A 20,777-nucleotide genomic window follows, 5' to 3' on the forward strand; every position below is an offset into this window, starting at 1 on the left:
GGTATTATCACGTTGCCTGCTCTATGAGGCAAATCAAGGTAATTCTGGGTCTTAGCATTTGTTTTTCTTCTTTTTTTTTGCTAGTAGGACATGCGTTTTCTTTGTTCACCTCTCCTTTACATTTATTGTATTTTGCCTCTCTACAGTGCCATTCACCTATTTTCTAAGTGATTCCACAGAACAGGGTGTACAAAGTGACCCATATGCCAACCCCAAAATTGACTGTTGAAACAGATATGTCATTTCACACATCAAAGCTGTATGCTGAGGATGAACATGGAATTGTTATCTGAATAGCAAGTTAGGACTTGCTGTCTGTCAGTTAGTCTCACCATTTTGCTTTTGACGAGCTCTTCAATTGCACTGACTAGTTCTGCAGCACTGGGTGTCTCAGAGCTGGTAGGCCGCACCAGTAATCGAGAAGAGGTCTGTGCAATGACATAAAGGAAGGAAAAACCTAGCGTCAGCTTGGCACTTGTTCAAGAACAAATAATACTCAATAACTGTCAGCGTAACACTAAAATCATCCCAAGTTAGGCAACTGGAAGTGGAAATTTTAAGTAAACCCCACAAAAGCTAAATGTTGAAAGAACTTTGTGCCTTCCATTATAATTACCAAAATAAAAATTCCTGTTCATACATGCAATAGAAGTTAAGGGAATATTCTTCATCTTGCTGAATGTAATAATGTCTGACAAAAAACTACAAAATCACCCGAGATGACCTGAAGAGCAACAGTTTGTTAACATATTGTATTGCTGGTTAAACCAATCTACAACTGCAGAAAATTAACACGAACTGAGAGGGCTTGAAATACAATCTGAAACACCAGTTAAACTAAGAGAAAATACACTAGTAACTCAGGATCATCTACTTTTCTAAAGGAGCTGGAGTACATTGCTCAGATTCAGAGGGGAAATTGAGCTCACCATTCCTTGTGCCATCCATTTTCCCCAATCGTATGTGCAGAGTACAGAAGATCTCTGTCCCCAAGCTATAAAATGCCAGTTTATAGATACAACTGAAGGCAAAAGGTGTTCACAGTAAAGGATTTTGGGGAGGGCCATTAAATTCAGTCTCAGTAATTTGCAAACAGAGTTGTTTGCACATTACTTCTATCATTAAATAACTGGAAAGTGGAAACAGTGTAATATGAACCTTACTTCATATTACAAACAGCACAGTGAACATCGTGTAACACAGGGTAAGCTGTTCTGCAAATGTTTCCAACGAACTGGACAAAGAACTGGCACATATAACAGCTTAACACAGGAGGTTCTTCTCAAATCAACTACGGGTGTGACAAGGCTTCCATAGGTCAATATAAAAAGCAACATATGTATTTTAGGTAGTCTGCCTTGTATTTGCCTTATTTGGAAAGGAAAACAGGGGCTGGGTAAGCAAAGGAAATAAAGACAACTTTAAATGGAAAGATATGGGAACTGAGCCAAAGCAGAGACAGAACACAAGTCAACATAATGCTGTGTCAATTTACAAAAAAAGAGAAAACAAAAAGCGAAAATTAGTTTCATATTAGCATAACTGATCTTGAAACTTAATTCTGCTAATCCAAAAATTAAATGCAAACAACTTGTAAACTGCCATCAAATGTAAATTCATGAAGCGTGCAATGATTCTACCGAACAGAATATATACTGTGCAGATGAGCTCTTATGGGAGAAAATGGCTGTATTATTTAGTGATATTAGACATATCAGCATCACCTAGCACATGATATTTGCATTCATACCAAACACTTGGCAAGCCCACAGCTAGCATGTCTTTCAGGCACGCTCTTGACATACAACTATCAATCACTTTTTTTCCAAAGCTGTGCTGGTATGCAGCTTTTGGATATGGAGCTCAGCTCAGCCTCACATTTTGTGACAGCATTGTCATCAGTCAAGGTCCTTTCTATCTGTTGTTCTGTAGGGAATATATCACAGAATCATGGTATGGCTCGGATTGGAATGGACTTCTAGAATCCTCAAGCTCCAACACCCCTGCCACATGCAGGCCACAAACCTCCACATGTAATACTAGACCAGGCTGCTGAGAGCCCCATCCAACCTGGCCTTGAACACCTCCAGGGACGGGGCATCCACAGCTTCTCTGGACAGTCTGTTCCAGCACCTCACCACTCTCACTGTAAAGAACTTCATCTTGACATCCAACCTAAATCTTCCCTCCTTCAACTTAAAACCATTTCCCCTTGGCCTATCAACTCCTGTAAAGAGTTGACTCCCCTCCTGTATACAGGCTCCCTTTAGGTATTGGAAGGCTGCAATGAGGTCACCCCGCAGCCTTCTCTTCTCCAGGCTGAACAAGCCCAGCTCCCTCAGCCTGTGTTCATAGGGGAGGTGCTCCAGCCCTCTGATCATCTTTCTGGCCCTCCTCTGGATCCTCTCCAACAGCAACCTGCCTTTTTCGTATTAGGGGCCCCAGACATCATGATGTGACTGTTGGTTAAACTTCAGCACTGGTTTCCCAGCTCATGTAGTTAATTTATCTGAAAAGGAAGGAGCTGGGGCTGCACAGATGAAGACTGCCAGTTGACCTTCTTCTCGATGATGTACACTGGGAGCAGAAAGAAAGGTAGAGGGAGCAAACGAGCACAAGCAAGTGTGAGATACTACTGGAGGCCACAGTAGGCTGAGTAGGGAGGGAGAAGCCCAGCAAAGCAGGGAGTTTTCAGCGTGAGTAAGGGTCAGGAGCCACAGAGAGGAAGAAATGCATGAAATGAGGTGTAGACCAAAGCCAAGCCTCTGAGGCCATGAAAAGGAGGAGACATTCCTTGGGATCCAGAGGAAACCACCTAACGTGGCAGAAATGTGAAAAACTCTACCCAGAAGGCTGACAACAGGGACTTGTTGCAAGCCTTTTATCAATCAGAAGCTCTGTCAGTAGAGTCCTCCAAGTTCTGCTGGATAAAACTTTGCTGTGGCTTCTCACTTCTGTGTACTAACAAGTATTTGCTTTAGGTATTGGAAATTGTTGGTATGTCTTGGTGTGTGGAATTCAGGGTGGCACACAAGCTCCAAGACTACCACGCAATGAGACTTCTTTGCCTCCTGCCATGCAGTTTACTTCAAAAACTGCCCCAATGTGTCTTTACAGCAGTGGGTGCATGTAAAAAAGTTTATTGGTGACTAAAAGCTACTCAAAGCTACTTGAATTTGCAAGAGAAGTGCAAAAGTGAAAGGACACTATCTTTCAAGTATATCCCTTCACAAAACCGTTCTTGCACTGTACAAAGGAACAAATAATAAGTAAAAGCCACTTTTATCTGGACAACTTTTTATAAGGCTTTCTTATCACTTTTTCTTTTTTCTTTTTTTTTTTTTTTTTTTTCTCCGTATCACTGAAAGAACATACAAATAAGGCAGCTTATTAGCAGGAACTTTAACATGTTGTCACCAATATTATTTTTATGCTATTCATAAACGGCAAAGTGAGATTATTTTCTAGTCCTAAAATGTTATTTTGGGTCTGAAGATCAGCAAGATTTTAAAATGTCTGTTTTTGCCTGTTTTGTTCCAGGCCCATTTCCCCAAATATTAACATCGCCCTGCCCCAACTCGCTTATTACACTTTTCAAATTCAGAAAACAGGTAGGAAGTAAATACAAATAGAACATAGAAGCCGGACAGTTTTATCCTACAAATGACAGCTTCAGGGATCATTGAGATCCCCAGTGAAAGACAGTGGGATAAAAGGAAATAAAATATTAACAAGATCCGCCAAAGTTGCACCACTCCGAGCAGTGACAATTCACCCACAATATTCACTAAGAGTGAATAAAACAGTTAAAAAACTTAAGCATCAAAATGGTGAGACGATTGTAATGTGAATATCTGCTGCAGAAGTCCCCATAGTTTGCACTCTAAAACCCTCTATGTCTTGGTTTGACACTTGTACTCTAAACATTTGATCAGTTTTGAAATTTGAAATTAACCCTCCCAGTGTATGAACACCGTAACATCTAAGAAAAGGAGATTATATGCACATAAGATTTCTTTCATGCAATTACTACCAATATCCAGAAATTTCAACTATTGATGCAAAATTATTACCCATCATTTTTGGCATGTATTTTCTTTTTTCTTTTTGACAAACAAAAGAAAAACAACCCTGTGTTGTACTATTACCCTAACATGGCTATTAACCTTTCAGCAAACCTGTAGAGATATACATTAAAAATAATACAAATAATAAAAAATACCTATGCAGCTATTAAGAAAACATTAAATTCAACATGCACAGCTCTTTTGGCTATGGTTTGTATGTTGATTTTTCCTTTTCCCCCCAGATATGAAGCTATTCAAAATAATAGGACTTGGTAAACAATCTATGATCTAAAAAAGTTCCTAATGTACAACTATTAATTTCTTCAGATAAACTCTATATGCACAATAACATCTGAACTTGAATACCCAAAAGGTATGATTATAAAGCAATTATTTTCTAACCACAAACATGGCTTCTTGTTAAATAGATGTAAACAGGTCTGCAAAAACATCATGTTTCCCATTTCTGGATACAAAGATCTAGATGAAAAATTTCTGTTCTTATGTGTTTTAAACAAATATATTTTAGGAACACATTTTCCCCAGGAAACCCTTTTAATGATGGCATAGTGATTATTTCTGTCCATCATAAAGGCATACAGTGTATGTTACAAGACTTCAAGAAACAGAAGAAAGATTTGGGCAAACAGAGGCTCAACGTGCAAAGCCTTCCCTGCTTCCTCCTCCTACCTTGTCATCCTGTGAATCAGGCTGGAGAAGACTGTGTTGCTGAATTGCCATGGGAGGAGGAAGTGGTACAGCATCTGCTCCCTCTTCACCTTCTTCCTCTCCACAGCTCTGCATGCCTGAAGAGGATGACTTTGAGAGAGTGCCACTGCTCAGCCCCTCGTTCCGACCCCTCTGTAAATAAAATTAAGACATTCAAGTTCTGTTAACCTCCTCAGCAGTGCGAAGCTTGTTAAACACAAGTTAGTCATAGGACTGTTTTGTAGATTCACCTGCCTCCCAACGAGTCAATATGACTCTACACAAACAGTTAAATAATAAAATGATGATCCTAAACACACAGGAGAAAAAAAATAAATCAGATGCCATAGATTATGTTTTCAGTGGCTGGAAAAAGCAAACGGATTAAGATACTGAGAAGCAGACAGCTCGAAATTTATTACAGGAAAGTGTTGCCAAAGTAACGCTATGCGAGTTCAGTTCTGCAAAGTATGAGCCCCATTCTTCCAACTTACTAATTCAAGGACTTTGTACTGGAAGCACTGACCTTCACATTAAGATATCTGAAGGCTGTAAGAATCCCTTATAACATAAAGTGTTCTGTAAATCATTTTTTCTCATATCCACCTCCACCTTAAAATAGTGTAAGCAGAATGCTTGTATGATTTTTAAAGCTGTGATGAAAGACAGTACCTCAAACTACATTAGAAAATGAATTAGCCAAAGTTTAGTGCAGCTGAGTTCACAGGATAATTTAAGCATATTTAAAGGAACAAGTATAGAAGATAATTGCCCTTTCCTCACTTCAAGGAGAAAACCTGTCTGTGGGTTTTCTCTCATTCACAGGACTGCAGAATAATAGATACTTTCAAAATAATACTACAGCTGAACCAGACAGCCTCTTTCTATAGCGTGACCTTCAAGGACAGATGCCAGTATTCTTTCCCAAGCTATGATTTCCACTTCGCCATGCTATCAGGCCTCTAGTCCTTTTTTTCTCCCTCACTGTGTAACTCACAGTGTTCCAAGACTGAAGCCAAAAACATCAGAAGAAAGAAAAATAATTAATCAGACATATCCGAAAAAAATGCTCATCGGATTTGAGTCAGGTAAAAGGAAATAATTATATAGTGTGCAAGTGAATGCACTTGTGGCAAAAATAAGATGCCATTCATTTCTGTCTGAACTACAGCTTTGTAACAGAAAAGAATTTGTCTGTCTGTGCCTAACTGGATACAGTTTTGCTAATAAGTGAGTTCCAGGCTTAAAGGGATGCTCACATATATGTCAGAGGAAGGGAGACATTCAGCAAATGTCCATGGCGACAAAATGTGCAGTAGTTCACTGTTTCCTTTCCTTCAGTGAAATCTGCCACATTTATTATTTGGGTGGCGGTAACTACACTTTGATTTGAGGGGCCATCCACTGCTCTAAGCTACATGTATAGCACTATGTAGATCCAGCAGAGATGCAGAAACAAGTTGCAGACGGCTGCCTGGAACACATACCTCTTCAACAGTCTCATCTTGTGGGGTTGCTGCACTGTCATCAGAGTCCTTCTGAGAACCTGCATCGGCGCTTTTGCGAACCTCTCTACTCTTCTTGTGCTTGTGGGCCAGTTTTTTGACGTGCCCATCTGCTTTCCCACTGCTGAGACGCCTCACAGGACTGGTAAGCCATTTTCTCAAAGTGTTGCCGGGGCGCTTGGGACCCGGGGAGCTCTGTGCCCCAATCATATGGGGTTGAAGTGATGTTACTGAAGCAGGAGGACTGGCATCATTGCTGGAGACTGAAAGGGAGTCTGAAAAAGAGTGAGGAGAGTATGTTGAAGTTGAGATACTGGTAAGTGAGAAACAAGGTGAACAGTAGTAATAGCCATTTGTTTAAACTCTCCACCAGTTTGACTCGGGAAAAACGTAAATAGCGTTACCATTGTCAGCCAAAGACTGATTGTAACATAGCATTAACCACAAAATCATGTGTATGAAAACTAGTGAACTATTCCTGACAGCTGCTAATTTCACCTGAAACTCCACAACAAGCATAAGCCCTATTGAAAACCTGCATCAACTTCCCAAAGCTTACCTGCAACTTACTATGCTCAATATAAGATGCTCTACTGGAGCAGTTTATACAGAAACTGAGGACTATCTGAAATACTCAGGTTGGATATATAACTGAACACACTGCTTTGAAACTTGGCCTTTGAAGACACTGCAGCTGTCTGTTTTCATGCTATACATGACCACCCAAATATAAGCAGTTTCTCTACTAGTCAAGCTTTCAATAAGTAGTTGTGACTGGCTTAACTGTTATAGCATTGCTGATGCACATTTGACAGTGGTACATTGCTTTGAGCATGGACACGAAAAGCAAAAAGTGATACCTCAGTGAAATAAGCAAAACTTTGAAAATCCCAAACATTATTACAAATGCTGTTGTTATGGTATTTGTTTAATTATTTCCTGCCCTCCTACCATGAAAGATGTGGGGAGAAGAGTTAAGAAATCAAGAGGATAGTTAAATATCTGTTATATATCTATGCTATATAATAAATATTGTATGTTCATTTTGTTTAAACAATCTTGGGAGTCTTTATTATTTTTTAAGTTTTAAAGGTAAAAAATAGCTATGTTGAAAAGCCCATTTGCTCAAATCTAAGGATTAGCAGTATTTGTTAGCATGACAACACCTGAAGTTCTATAGTCAAGGGATATACTTTTCTTAAACCACAGCTATATACACATGAGGTTGGTATTAACTTCCCACCGAGGCTCCTGTCACTTGAATACTTATGGTAAGCATCCACCAGATTATCTGCTGTGAGACTACATTTATTCTTCTCATGAAGCATAACGTTTCTTCCCCCAACAGTTCTCTTCTTGTAATGTCAGTCCTATGACTACTATCCACCACCAACATATTAACAAGACTCAGCTAGGCTGTCAAGTATGTTTGCTTTTCTCTGTGTGCACTTTTGCATGTAGATAGTTTATATACGGATGACATAAATAACGTTTTGTTGAATGTTTCTACTCCTGAGGAATTAAATGCAGTGTTTGCATTCCTTCTTGAAGTTTGACACAGATGTTCAGGTCGCCTCTTCTGGCGGCTTTTCCCTAAGAAGCACACTGTCAGTCTTACTAGAAATAGTTTGAGTTTTGTAGGATAATATGGTCACTGTTGCAGCAATAAGCTTTACTGGAAACACAAATGCCTTGGATCTACACACTAGTATGTGAGCCTGCTCTGTTTCCACAGAATATTAAGGGCAAATTCTAGCTTAAAAAGCCACAACTGACACGCTGAAAGAGACACAGAATGTGAATATAGTAAGATCTTTTTCCATTATCGTTCATGGTGTTTTAAAGAAGATTATGTCAAAAACTGCAAAATGCAGGGGGGAAAAAAAAAGAGAGAGAAATATTACCATCCTTTCCCTGGAATCCAAAAATTTTATCAGGCTGATTTAAACATTTTCCTTGTTCCAATAAAACCAAATCTGCCTCCATAAGTTGGCACATGACTGTTAAAATACATCAGCTGCAATGCCAAGACCTGCACTAAGCTGTTCTGTACAAACACATCCAGAACAGTAACTGATATTAGCGACCACTTTTGTTTTCCCATAAGGTAGAAAGCAACGCATAATTTCAGTCCATCAAACTAGCTATTAACACTTTCAACCCACAATCAGTACGCATCTGCAGAATTACCTTCTAGCCACAGCTGTAAGTGTGCTGCACAAGGGTAAGCTGACTTCCTATGATGCTATCAGTTTCTTTTCAAGGTTTCAAGTAATGCACACTACCAAAAAGCAGATGCAGACTTCTGCTGGTCTGCTTTGTCTCTAAACATTGAGATATCAGTGCTACAGAATTACCGCACGCTTTTTTATTTCATTTTGTTATTTTTTGGCGAAGCAGGAAACATAAGGAAAAAATTAATTACCTATAACAGCTTTTGACTTGCAGTCTGAAGATCCCTGAAGGCCTGTGAATTACAGCTTAAGGCTCCTCAGCACATATGTTCACAAAGCAGGCCTACTGGCCATCAGCATCCACAGCATGACAGATTTTTCCTTTTTTAAATAAAGTGGTCTGCTTATTAAAAAAATTCCAAACAAAACTCCCAACCATCTGCAAGCTCTCCACAGGAATCCTAACAATCCCCTAGTAAACCTCTGTAAGAAGTTAGTTTGACTGCTCTTTCACCAAATGTAACTTTACCATCGCTGTATCATATATCTTTTAACTTTCATCAGAGTCCTCATTTCAGAAGTCACAGCAAGTTCCAACTGCTGGGTACTTCAGTACCTTTCTGCCATTCTGCTAATGGAACACAGAAGAGCAGAGAACAGCAGTGCTCTTGTAAACAAGTTTCTGAAAGCATAAACTAAATATTTTGCTTTTAAGACTCTTGAAGATGTTATAATCACTCAACCAATCTTTTTCTTTCACTTGTACAGACTTTTTATGCCCCTCAAACGGTCCACACAAGTTCTATCCTCAAACAGAGCACACTCATTTATGTATTTAATGATAGAAAAAGCCAACTAGGCTTTAACATCGAAGTTCATTATGCACCAACTGTTTTATGTTTTTGTATCAGTTCACATTTCCTTCCTTTACAATTACTCCCTGCTAAGAAAAAGGCAGCATGGCGGTGCAGTAACTGATGGTGGAAAATTTATTTTTTCCATAAACATGCATATCTCTATGCATCTAACAGGCCTGCAGTCAATAAAATCTTCTAAAAAGCTGTGTTCCCTTCTCACATTTTTGCACAGATTTTTGACGGTCAACACTTACCAACTATTCAGTTTCTTGTAAAACCAAACTGTATGATTCAGAGCCCCTAGAACTGTGGGAAAGTAGTATTTTTATCTGATTGCACTTCTGCTGTACCACTCCTGCTCCTAAGTCAGCCAACAGTTTGTGGGCAGGAGGAGGGAAGAGAGCAGGAAGAAATGCATACACTACACTCAAGTGGAGAGGATCTAAAAGACAAAACAATGCTAGCCAGACATGTTTCACAGCAAATACTTTGGCCATATCCTCCCACACAGCATTAGTTTTCTTTTGGCGTGCAGCATGTAACTGCTTCTCATCTTCTCTTCTGCAAGGTTTTATATAAAGTACTTACTAAAGCATTATTAGGGCTTCAGGGAATCATAAAAGTGGACAAAATATAAGTAATCCACCAAAATGATAGCACTGTCCCACTTTTTAAAGCATGGAAGTATTGAGGAAAAAGGCTTAATATGAATGAAAATACTGCCTTGCCATAAAAGCATCAGCTTAAATATCAAATTATATCTAAAAAGTGTTGGAAAAAAAAAAGATACTTAGCATCACCTGTGTTAACCCAAATGGAATGTCAACTCATTAGTTCCTTCAGAGACCAGATCTGATTTCCCTCCCCCCCCCCCCCCAAACTTAAATCTGCAGAAAAGATCCCTGCAGTCCCAGAGATCAATGTTAATACTCAGCGAAAATAAAACACTGCGGAATTTTTCCTAGGAGACCTCATAACATCCATTTTCCCAGCCCAGCTCACAGGAGTCCAGACTCTGCAAATTGTACTCCTATGTGATTCCTCAGTTGAATGGTATTTCTAGCCAAGGGCTACAAGACTAGGACACAGTCATTAATAAAAAAGCAAAAAACAAGCAAAAACAACACCAACAAATACTTCTTCAAGTTCATACATTTAGGTAGATACGTTCCTAGATCCAAATGTTAGGAAATATCAGTATTCCATACAGGAGGTTTTCAAGATCACTGAAAGAAAGATTTCAGCTTTCACTATGAGAAAAACTGCTCTGGTGTCTTATTTCCCCCTAGTCCACCACTATCTGTCCATATAATCAGAGATACACTCTTTGATTGATAACTATGCTTGGGAATGTTTACACTAAAATTGGCTTTGCTTCCTTTATGACTACATAACGAATTGTTTTTCTAGGGTTGCTCAAGAATATTTTATCACTAAAACATGCTAAGAGGAAAAAGGAGTATTCAAAATTAAACCAAGAACAACACGGACTTTTAAAAACAAAACAGATGGAATAAATTTGGGGTATGCTAACCCCAACCATGTTTCAAGTACACTAAACTCTAGTTAACGTCAGATTCCCTTCTAGAAAAAGATAAATGCAACAGATGGCCATCTTGGGAGAGGAAAAAAGATCTGATACACAGAAAATAATCACACATAGCAATACCAATCCAGCAATAAACTATCAAACTTAATAAGGTAATTTGCTCAAGTAAGAACAGCTTCATAATCATTAAAAAAAAAAAAAACAAACAAAAAAACCCCCAAAAAAACAAAATCCGAAACACAACAACCTAAAAAACCCCTAAGAGACGGGCTTTGTTTTATAATGCACAGCCAAACTATGAAAAGAGGGCATTTAACTTCTATTTCTCTCAAAGTAAAATCACATATGTCGCTCTGTTGGTAAGGTCAGAGAGTTCACTAGGAGTCCATAAATTCATTCATAAGTAAAAGGGCAGGCAGCATGAGTTCTTACCCCCTTTGAATCAGAAGATAAAGTTACCTCCAATGAACAGACAAATTTTTGAAACTTTAAGGGAAATGGGAATTCTCGTTCTAGTCCCAGCTTTCTTAACACAAGAAACATGCACATCTGCCATTAATAAAGTAGGGTTTTTTCCCTAAAAAATAAATCAGCCATATTGAGCTAGTTGATGACTTGAAAGACTCTGCTTCATATTAACTGCTTCCATATTGCCATACTGAGAGTTTTAGTTTTTACCAAGAGAGCAACGGACTACAAAACCCTGACTTCCTTACTCAGGGAATCAAACCCTGATGGCCTGCTGTGCACCGTCTAAAGCCAAAATGCTGTAATATTCTTAAGTACAAACAATTTGCCTTCTCTGAACAATTGGGATGGGTCAAGAAGTAAAAACAAAACAATAATGGAGCAAAGCAACTTTGGTGGCTCTGAGTGGTGTGTCACATTGCCACTAGAGCCCTGCCTGCCGCCAGGGCCTAGCGCATCAGAGAGCCAGCAAAGAAAGGCTATCACACAGGGCAACTAGCCAGCTCTTCAGTAAGGTCTGATGCAGGTACATTACAAATACTTGGGAAAGAATGCTGCTCATCAGTTCAAAAGGACAGTCTGACGTATCATTTGGAAGCGGCTATGGTTCAGTGATATCCATATCTACCTACAAACAATAATCTCAGTCATGTCAATTTTTGCTTCTAATGACAAAACCCCATAAAACTGCAGCCAAGTAAACAATTATTTTTTGTTATTTGATGAGATGGGGAGAGCTTAGGAAAGAAAAAGAAACTAGTTTATTTAAAAAATTATGAATAAAAAGCAGAAAACCAGTATTCAAATATGTAAAAGGAAATCCTTCAATGTCATTTGTATTTGGAATGGAACAAACATGCTCACTGTTCACCTCTGTTCAGCAAATCCTTCCTGCCATTATTTCACATTTCAGCATAGTGCATAACTTATTTTGTAAGATTTTTACCATGCGTGGCTAGATGAAGATAGCTCAATAGCTTGGTATATCTTACCAGATACCTGCCCTGACTATTTGAATTTAAATGCATTCCGTAATTAAATCTTCCACATTATCAAAGGCTGACTGTGCTAATATCAGATAGATTGCAATCATAAACCACATACTAGTCAGCTTTCTGAATAAGATCCACAGCTGTCCACAAAGCAGGTCTGCAATTAAAAACACACACACAAAAAAAAAACCCCTAAGACAGTCTTTGTTACATCTCAATAACTTCCAAAGGCCTTCCTGAAATTGAGAAAATCCAACAGGCATATTTGCAATATCACTTGAGGAAAAAATAAAGAAAATCTCTTGAGAAAAAAATGAAGAAAATCTCCGAGTAAGTGCAAAAGGAATATACTGTGCATCTCAGCTAGAAAATCAGTGGCATATGCCTGAAGGGTTTAATATGATTTTATGTTATTACTGCTCTGTCATCTCATAGTCTTTTTTTTTCCCCCCATATATCCTCTCCTACCATCCTACTCTGTTCAGAAAATCAAGGTTTTGAATTCTTAATATTTAAACTTTATTAACAATATCACATTCATTAGAGACTGCACACAGAGAGTATTGAAAATGCATCACTGCTGGCTGTGAGCTAAACACCAACAAAATTTATACTGTAAAAAATCCGCCTCTTACAACTGACTTCCTTGAGTGAACAGCAGTAGTTCTATTTGCGCTCCCTGGAATTCAGACCTCAGGGATAAAAAGAGAAACCAACTCTGAACCTATATCTTGTATATTCCTGCAAGGTATCACCACAGAAGGAGACAGAAGACTTTGTGAGATATTTGCAATAATCTGTTATTCTCTCCTACTTTAACAAAGAAGTATCATTTTTTTTTGGTCACAATCAGTAAGCATAGAAGTTGCTTACACTCCTGAACTTTAGGTCCACAGTTTGTGAAAACTATCATGTTTTAATAAATTAATCAAAGCTTCCCTGTTAAAATATAAGCTACGTATTATGTCTTGACCTAAACTCTATTCTTTTGGCCACTTGTCCGCTCACATTTAATGACAGCTACATCCAGGTGCCTGGTAGGACATATCAATGACAGATTTATGTCTGTGTTCGTCAGTCAAGTTCTCAATCTTATGCCAGTCCAATAACGTACATTATGTGCAGAAAGCAAGTCAGTCTCTATCTCTACAGGTCAAAGTGCCCTGATCATTTCAGTATAATTATCTTCCCTGGATTGGGTTTTGTTTCTACTAATTAAATTTGCACAGGGCTTGCACACTTTTACATAAGAGCTGATGAATAGCATCCCATGCTTTAATTTCTAAAGTTCTGTTTGTTTTTTTTTCCAAGCACAATCTTCAGTGAGTTTCTTTGTGCAAGTTTGGACCATCAGTTGGTCATCTGGTTCTTATACTTCATTTGTGCTTCCTGAATATGACATCATTTTACATCACCATGAAGGAGTCCTTAATGCACTTCCTCTGCAGAGCCAGAATGGACAAGATACTCATTGGTACATTTGTTACACACACACTTAACTCTGTCATAGGGGTGGACATAAACCATGTAATCAAATACTAAGGTGCCACTCTTCTTTCATTAAATAGCTGCGAAAGGTCTCAGGAGCAACGTTCAGCTAACTTCAGGATGATCAAATTGGAAGATGAGACAAAAGCAAAGCCTGCCCACTCCCTCCTCTAGCAGAATGGATGCTGCAGGAAGGATGACTGCCAGATGCTCTGGTGCAGGCCCAAGGCCACAGCCTAAAACTCGGCCTGGCATGGAGAAGTTGCACACAACCCTGACCTCCAGTCTGCCCCCGACTCCTGTCACTGCTTATTAGTTTCAGACAACAGCACACGAGGCTGTCAGAGGGCACATCGCAGCTCCTGAAGCAGTGGGAGCTGGCAGCACTGGCTTCCTTCCCACTGCTCCCAGCCTCTGACAAAACCAAACAGCTGGCTGGTGGGGAGCTCTGAGCTAATAAAAGGAAAAGAGTGATGTAAGAAGCTCTGGTCCTGGGCCTTGTAGGCAGCGTTGGCATCTAAGACACTAGGCAGAAAGTTTTTCTGGCTGTTGACAAGCCATTTGTCTCACGCATGCTGCGTGCAACCTATTTATGAAGGGCCATGCAGTCTGACGTTAGTGGCAGAGATGCGGCTCTGCTCTTAGTGGAGAGGTTTATGTCACTACAAATGGAAGCCACCGTTTACACAAGATGTGTGATGAGCAGTTTCCATTTTTAATCAGGGCAACTGTACGACTCCTTTTTACTCATTTGCTATTGAGCTGCAGTACAATCTGCACATTTCATTGTTGTTACAAAGTAACGTTACCCTCTGAAATGGATAAAGATAATTGCCAGTTCATGACATACAGTTAGGAAGTAGCAAAGAAACTTATCTTGATGTGCTGTGTGCAAGAGGAAGATATGAACAGATATGAAAAAGGTCATAGCAATATAAATAACAGAGCAGCCAACTAAAAGGAAAGAAAATAAAATAAGATGAATTATGAAGTCCTTAGCTCTCCTGAAAAGTAGAGAAGGATATGGGGAAGGAGTGGAAGAGAAGCAAGACTGCAGAAATTGCTTTGGGAAGAACCAGTTTCAGATGTTACTTAAAACAACGCATGCCACACTTCCTGTGGAAAGCTCAACAAAGCAAAGCATCCAAATGGAAGGAATTCATCATATGCAGATTTTAAAACATCCTCCACGACTCCAGCAAAACTGCTGTATATTAGCAAAACAACGTCACTGAAAGCACGTTCAAGCAAGGAAGTAGGGGATGAACAGTTCTGCCGGTGTCATTTTGAAACCGAGTATGTGCATATAAGTAGGGAGGAAAGTAGGTTCCACCAGCCTAGCATAAGCAGTAAAAAAAAAAAGCTTCAGACTTCTGAAGACAAAAAAACTGCATCTTAAATCATCACACAGTGCCGCAGAGCCAACATCTTTATTATTTTTTTTTGTACTCTGAAGACTGAAAGAAAATTGAGCAAGAAGAACCTCTGCCATATATTTACGAATGAATGGCTTCTAGGAAAAGATGAAAGCAGGTGCATTTTATTACCCAACTCTTCAAAATGTCTTAAAAAATATGGGAAAACTTCTAACTATTCCCAATTAAAACTGAGAAAATACATGGTAAGCATCAGATGCTTTGAAACAAAGTTTAAATATCAATCATAACTGCTGATGATATTTTCAAGGCTATTAATAAAGCTCATAAATGTTAAGCAAAGAGGCAAAACACAGTGACAGTAATAAGTTAGAAGAACAATACAGAAGAAATAACTTTTAAAATTGAGTTTTGTTTAAAAAAACCCACAAGTGATCAGACAACTTGTACTAGAAAAAAAAAACAAACTTGTTTCCTCTGCTCTTCACCTATTGCAGTTCCATGTTAATCTAAATAAACATAATAATCCAACACCAACTTCAATAGCGATCTTTCTTTTTTTGCCTCCATCCTCTTGATTCAAAGCAGAAAAGTTCATTAGAACAACCAGCGATTGTTTGGAGCCACAGCTTTAGCAACGGCTGTGCAAACACATCAATCTCAAGTTAGGAACTCTGCCATAAGCTTAATAATAATATACTCATATCATTTAGCTTTGGGGCCATTACAATAACTGTGGTCATTTTCGTTCTAAACGCTTTGCTGCTGTAGCCTTCAAAAACAAATTAAGAGAGTAATTAAATAAATTGGGAGGGAAAATAGAATAGCTGAGAAGGTGACAAAATGTGTCCCCCAGAACTACTGGACATAAAAGATGTTCTCATATCCAAATCATCTAGAACAGCGACTAAAACTAATATTACTAACACTGCTATGTATTGTAAAACCTTGACCTTCTAAATGCATAGACTACTTGCAATATTCATGAGCCATTTCGGTCCCCTACAGCCATGTTGCTGCTATCAACCCTGCACAACTAGATGGCTGTAGGTGCTGACAGACAGTTTCCTCTGGGCTCAGTCCCTGCTCAATAACGCCATTATCAAGAACAGACTTAGATGACAGTGATTGGAAACTGAACTATTTTCAGACTTTTTATCTACAGATGGAAACGTAACCTGAGCAAAGCAGCAAGAGAACACATGATTTTAATGAAGGTTTGTCACACTGGAAATGTATTATTTTTTTTAAACAGACTCTCAGTCAAGGTTGAGTAGCTTATAGCTATTAAAATCATACTGCAAATTGCTGCACAGATACCTTCTCAGGGTGAAGCACCTTAAGAGATTAGGAAAGGGGAAGATTTTGTTCCACAACTTCATTAAACTTGATTTAAAAAGAAGCTGAACGAGTTAAAAGGGCAAAGATAATTCCTTGGTATAAATGTGTGGGCTTTTTTTTTTTTTTTTTTTTTTTTTGCCTTTTTTTGGCTGTTGTTTTGTTGTTACTATAAATTAACAGAACATTTGACATTTTATCTTAAAGTGTAATTAAAATGTATGGAACCAAGCAGTACACTGAATACTAAAAACAGAATCCATCATTGCCACTTTCATTAATTTGATTACAGCCTCTTCAGGAATAACATATGCACTGCTGAGTTTTCTTTGGCATGATCAAGCCCACGCTCTGTACAAGAAAAAAAAGATTCCATTTTACCATGTAAGTTTTCTGTTGTGTTTATTTCCTTCACAGTTATTTCCAATAAAGTCTCAGAAGAAAGCTGATGTTTTGAACTCTGAGCCATCTAAATCACAATTCCTAGAATCATTCCTCAGCTCCCACCCATCCAGTATTACCTAAGTGGCCGCAGAGGAGAATGATGCAATACGATCATGGTAGAACAATCCAAAACTAGTTTGTGTGGAGAAATCAAAACGAAAAAAACAAAATCTAAAAGAAATAAACTCACATCATTTGAAAGGCAATCAAGCAGAATTTTTATTATTACCTTTAATTAACCCCAAAGTCTTTGGGGGGGTGCTGAGGAGATCAGCGCCAATGGTACTTTCTACACAACAGTAACTGTTGTTAAAAGTAAATCACCTGTTTAAGGTATAAACTCATCTGCAGTTACTGCTACATACTTTTCAAAGTAGAATGGAGTATACAGATGCCACCTAAACCCTACTCTGTCGTCACTTACACAAAAGGACAGAGTTGGATCAAGCCTTTTGGCCAGATTCAGTGGATTGTTACAGCTGGTTGTAACCGCATTTAAAGGGATATTATGAACACATTGCTCATTGCTAAACTAGCAATGAGCACCTAGAGGAAACTCTGATTTATGAAAGGTGATAGCTCACTCTTATACTGCTGCTGCACTGAAGTAATTTGTTTAAAATAGAGACAAATTAAGTTGAAATGTGACTCAAGGCATTTCTGCTTTGCTCAGAGTAAGCCTACAGACTCAATACAAACTTCTGACTATGATACAGAAACTACATGCACCAAACGTTTATTTACAGGTGCTCTCAGAACAGATTTGACAAGGATGTGAAGAGACAGCCGCAGTTTTCCTAGTATGGAACTAACTTCCCCCTTTCTTTTCAAAATTCATCAATATACTTTCTGGGGTCTGTCATTTTCTGTATTTGGAATGTCTTCCTCACATTATTTCCTCTGTTTTCCCATCACCTTTTTGTAGTTCAATCTAAAAGTCATTTACTACTTAAAATTTTGAACATTATTCATTACTAACATGCTGGAATATAGTCATTTTAGTCAAATTCAAAAATGTTTAGATATAAACAATATATTTTTCATATTAAGGAAATGGAGCTACAGATTGTTTTACACCAAGTCTGCATGGCAAACCTAACAGCATCTCCTTCAGAATAGCAAACGTTTTCCTTTCTCATCTTTAAAACCAGGAGCAGAGTATCTGGTTTGAAAATGGGACAGGGGTAAGAAACCCATTTTAAACTGCAATCTAGTTACAAGATATCAGAGCAAAAAAAATACGTATTTAAGTAGAGGGAACAGACTTGAGAGGCAGAAGGCAGCCTGGGGCTGACTCCATCTGATCCACAATGCTGCTCAGTCTTAGCTGACTTCACAAAGCAAGTAGTCCACCTGACAGTTACATTAATCAAAATATGTTAGATTTGATTGAAGAGATGCATCTAAGCCATAGGGGACAAAAATGTGTAGTAGTTCAGATCAAAATACGATGTTGCTCAGATGAAAATATGGAGGTCATTTCAGGGCAACAAACCTGAGTTCTTGTGCAAGGACATGAGTCCTCTTGCATGAGCTTCTACTTACTCTTAGGAGGTGAGCAGTGGGCGTTGAGGGTAGTGAGAGAATGGTACAGTGTTTTCTGCCAGATCAGCTCTCTGGCCTCGCAGCCTGGATGCTTGCTCATGGTGACTAGAAAGCAACTGGGTCACATGTACAAGCTATATACAAGCCAAGGTATATATGCAGGCAGCATCTGACAAGTACTTCAGGTTTCACTAATTGAGAAACAGCACCTTCAGATAACCTTCCTGCAAGTCCAGCAGCCTCAGAGTTCAAAAAAGCCCTGTTTCAAGAACAGTGAGGAAGGACATACAGGTCAGGAAAGCAGCACCTCTGCACAATGAACCATACAGCTGACACATGAGCTCAGCTTCAGGAGGATTTCTGTTGCATGCTCTCTTGGTGGAGATGGAAAAGCACACACAGCACATACTTAACAGCTTCCATCTGTATTCTAAAAGAATAGATTTTCAAAGTGCAGAGGTGGATGTATGCCAAGAATTACACCAGCCTATTAGTAATGCTGGACTCTCCCACTGCATCCTCTGAGTCCAGTCCTCAGAGACCTCTTATCCTCTCTTGGACAACGTTTGCTAACAATTACTCTATAGTAAAAGCATCCTGTTTTATGGATGAATGATTTCTGAAGTTTGATATAGCATAAAATGTTATGAAAGAGGAAAAGGAAAACTATTTTGATTATTTCAAGCCATCTACTGTGAACTTAATAAATATGCTTCTTCAAAGTCCAGTGAGATCTCTCTCTATTCCTGTAACTACTTTCCCTCCTTCAAACCAGCCCCCACATGGTTAATAACTCGAGGATAAATTTTGTTTCTGTAGATTTATTCCCTGGATTTCATCCATGAGATTGGCTTCTCAAATTTCCCAAGTGAAATATAGACTTGCATGACCCACTTAGGGAGTGAAACACACACATCCTATTGTTTCCTCTAACTCATAAGGTAACTGAAAAAAGATGTCATGATTTCTAATAGCCAGTTCCAGACAAACACCCTATCTCCAGTCAAATAACCATAAACAACTTTGATATTTACCCACACTTGTCTCAAATGCAGAGCATTTTTGAATTACAGGAATGGGTGGAATTACCATGAGAATTGTGCTTTCTTCAATTGATGTCAGATAGAGGCAAAGATACAATACTTATTTATTGATGTCAGTAATTTCTTGCCAGTTCATTACTTAAGGCCTTATTTTCTTCCTCCCTCAATTTGATTGCATTATTTCCTACCCAGACTTCAGGAAAAAGCAGGAGGAACAAAAACTTGAATCCTTCAGTTAAACAAGTATACACAGTAATCAGATGCAATACAAGTATTTTAACATACTGATTAAAGAAAAAAACAATTTATTGTATTCCTTAAGGATTCTTTAAGCAAAATTGAAATGAAATTTCAATAGCCTTATAATGAAAGGCTATTGAGCCCTCTTGCAACATGGCTTGCATACATGGACATCTGTTTTCAGAAAGCAGAGGACAAATGTTTGTGAAATCGTGTATGCATGTCCAAGAAGTCTCTGTACATATCTATGATCTTAATTAATGGAAAGCACAACAGTAATTGACTACACCCAATACTTTACAACGCACGTTTTCTAAAAAATCTTTGGAATTAAAAGATAGATGACTCTGAGCCTGATTACTCACTGTAGCAACAAGAGTTTAAAAAATGAAGCAAACAAATGAAGACAGGAAAATGAAAAACAACAGTAAAAGGGAACAGATTCTTGCCATGCCATTAACAGACTTCCAGCTGAGGCGCACGCAGCTCTGGGTAAGCTATTGCTGCAAAGTGTTTTGCTGCAAAGCACTCTGTGTATCAGCTATCATTTGTAATCGACTCCTTTCATCCACCACCTCCAAGACACTCTGTACTTGTTTACATTTGAAAACTGGAATCACTGTTTTAGAAAGTGATTATATAGCTCTGGGGACTAAGTGCAGTTATCTCTATTGCTGGGATCAAAGATGATAGCCTGTTAGCATTAAGTCCATTCAGCTGGTACCCTGATGCCTCACTGTCTTTTGAGGAACTACTGCGACATATATAAAACCCTATCCCTTCAGATGAAGAGATTACTTTCCATTATACTCATAATTCCATGTTTGGAGCCTTACTACTATTTTTCCTCTTTTGGTCCATCTGTAAAAGCAGTTTCACTACTAGTAAATTATATATATTGTAGCTGGCTGCTTGTTTTACTTACATGCTCACAGCACACAGCAACAGATATGTAAGATCTGAACCTAGCTGCGAACCACCTG

At 38.6% G+C, this 20,777-nt stretch overlaps 1 protein-coding gene across 4 annotated transcripts in view; it reads right to left on the bottom strand.

The window, feature by feature from the left end:
* TRIO (trio Rho guanine nucleotide exchange factor) overlaps positions 1-20,777 on the bottom strand; it is a 221,798-nt gene that overhangs the window by 24,150 nt on the left and 176,871 nt on the right. For all 4 annotated transcript variants that reach the window (XR_014942818.1, XM_085537841.1, XM_015854391.3 and 1 more), the window contains exons 35-37: positions 6,263-6,555; positions 4,758-4,928; positions 333-428 (exon numbers count right to left, since the gene is read on the bottom strand). Coding sequence is in view for 3 of the 4 variants with exons in the window: in XM_085537841.1 (XP_085393967.1) it covers positions 333-428; positions 4,758-4,928; positions 6,263-6,555 (560 nt within the window). In the remaining variant the exon portion in view is untranslated. The remainder of the gene's footprint in view (positions 1-332; positions 429-4,757; positions 4,929-6,262; positions 6,556-20,777) is intronic.

The sequence above is a fragment of the Coturnix japonica genome, chromosome 2 (assembly GCF_054131305.1).
Source record: "Coturnix japonica strain WE chromosome 2, WE-NBRP24, whole genome shotgun sequence".
NCBI classification, from domain to species: domain Eukaryota; kingdom Metazoa; phylum Chordata; class Aves; order Galliformes; family Phasianidae; genus Coturnix; species Coturnix japonica.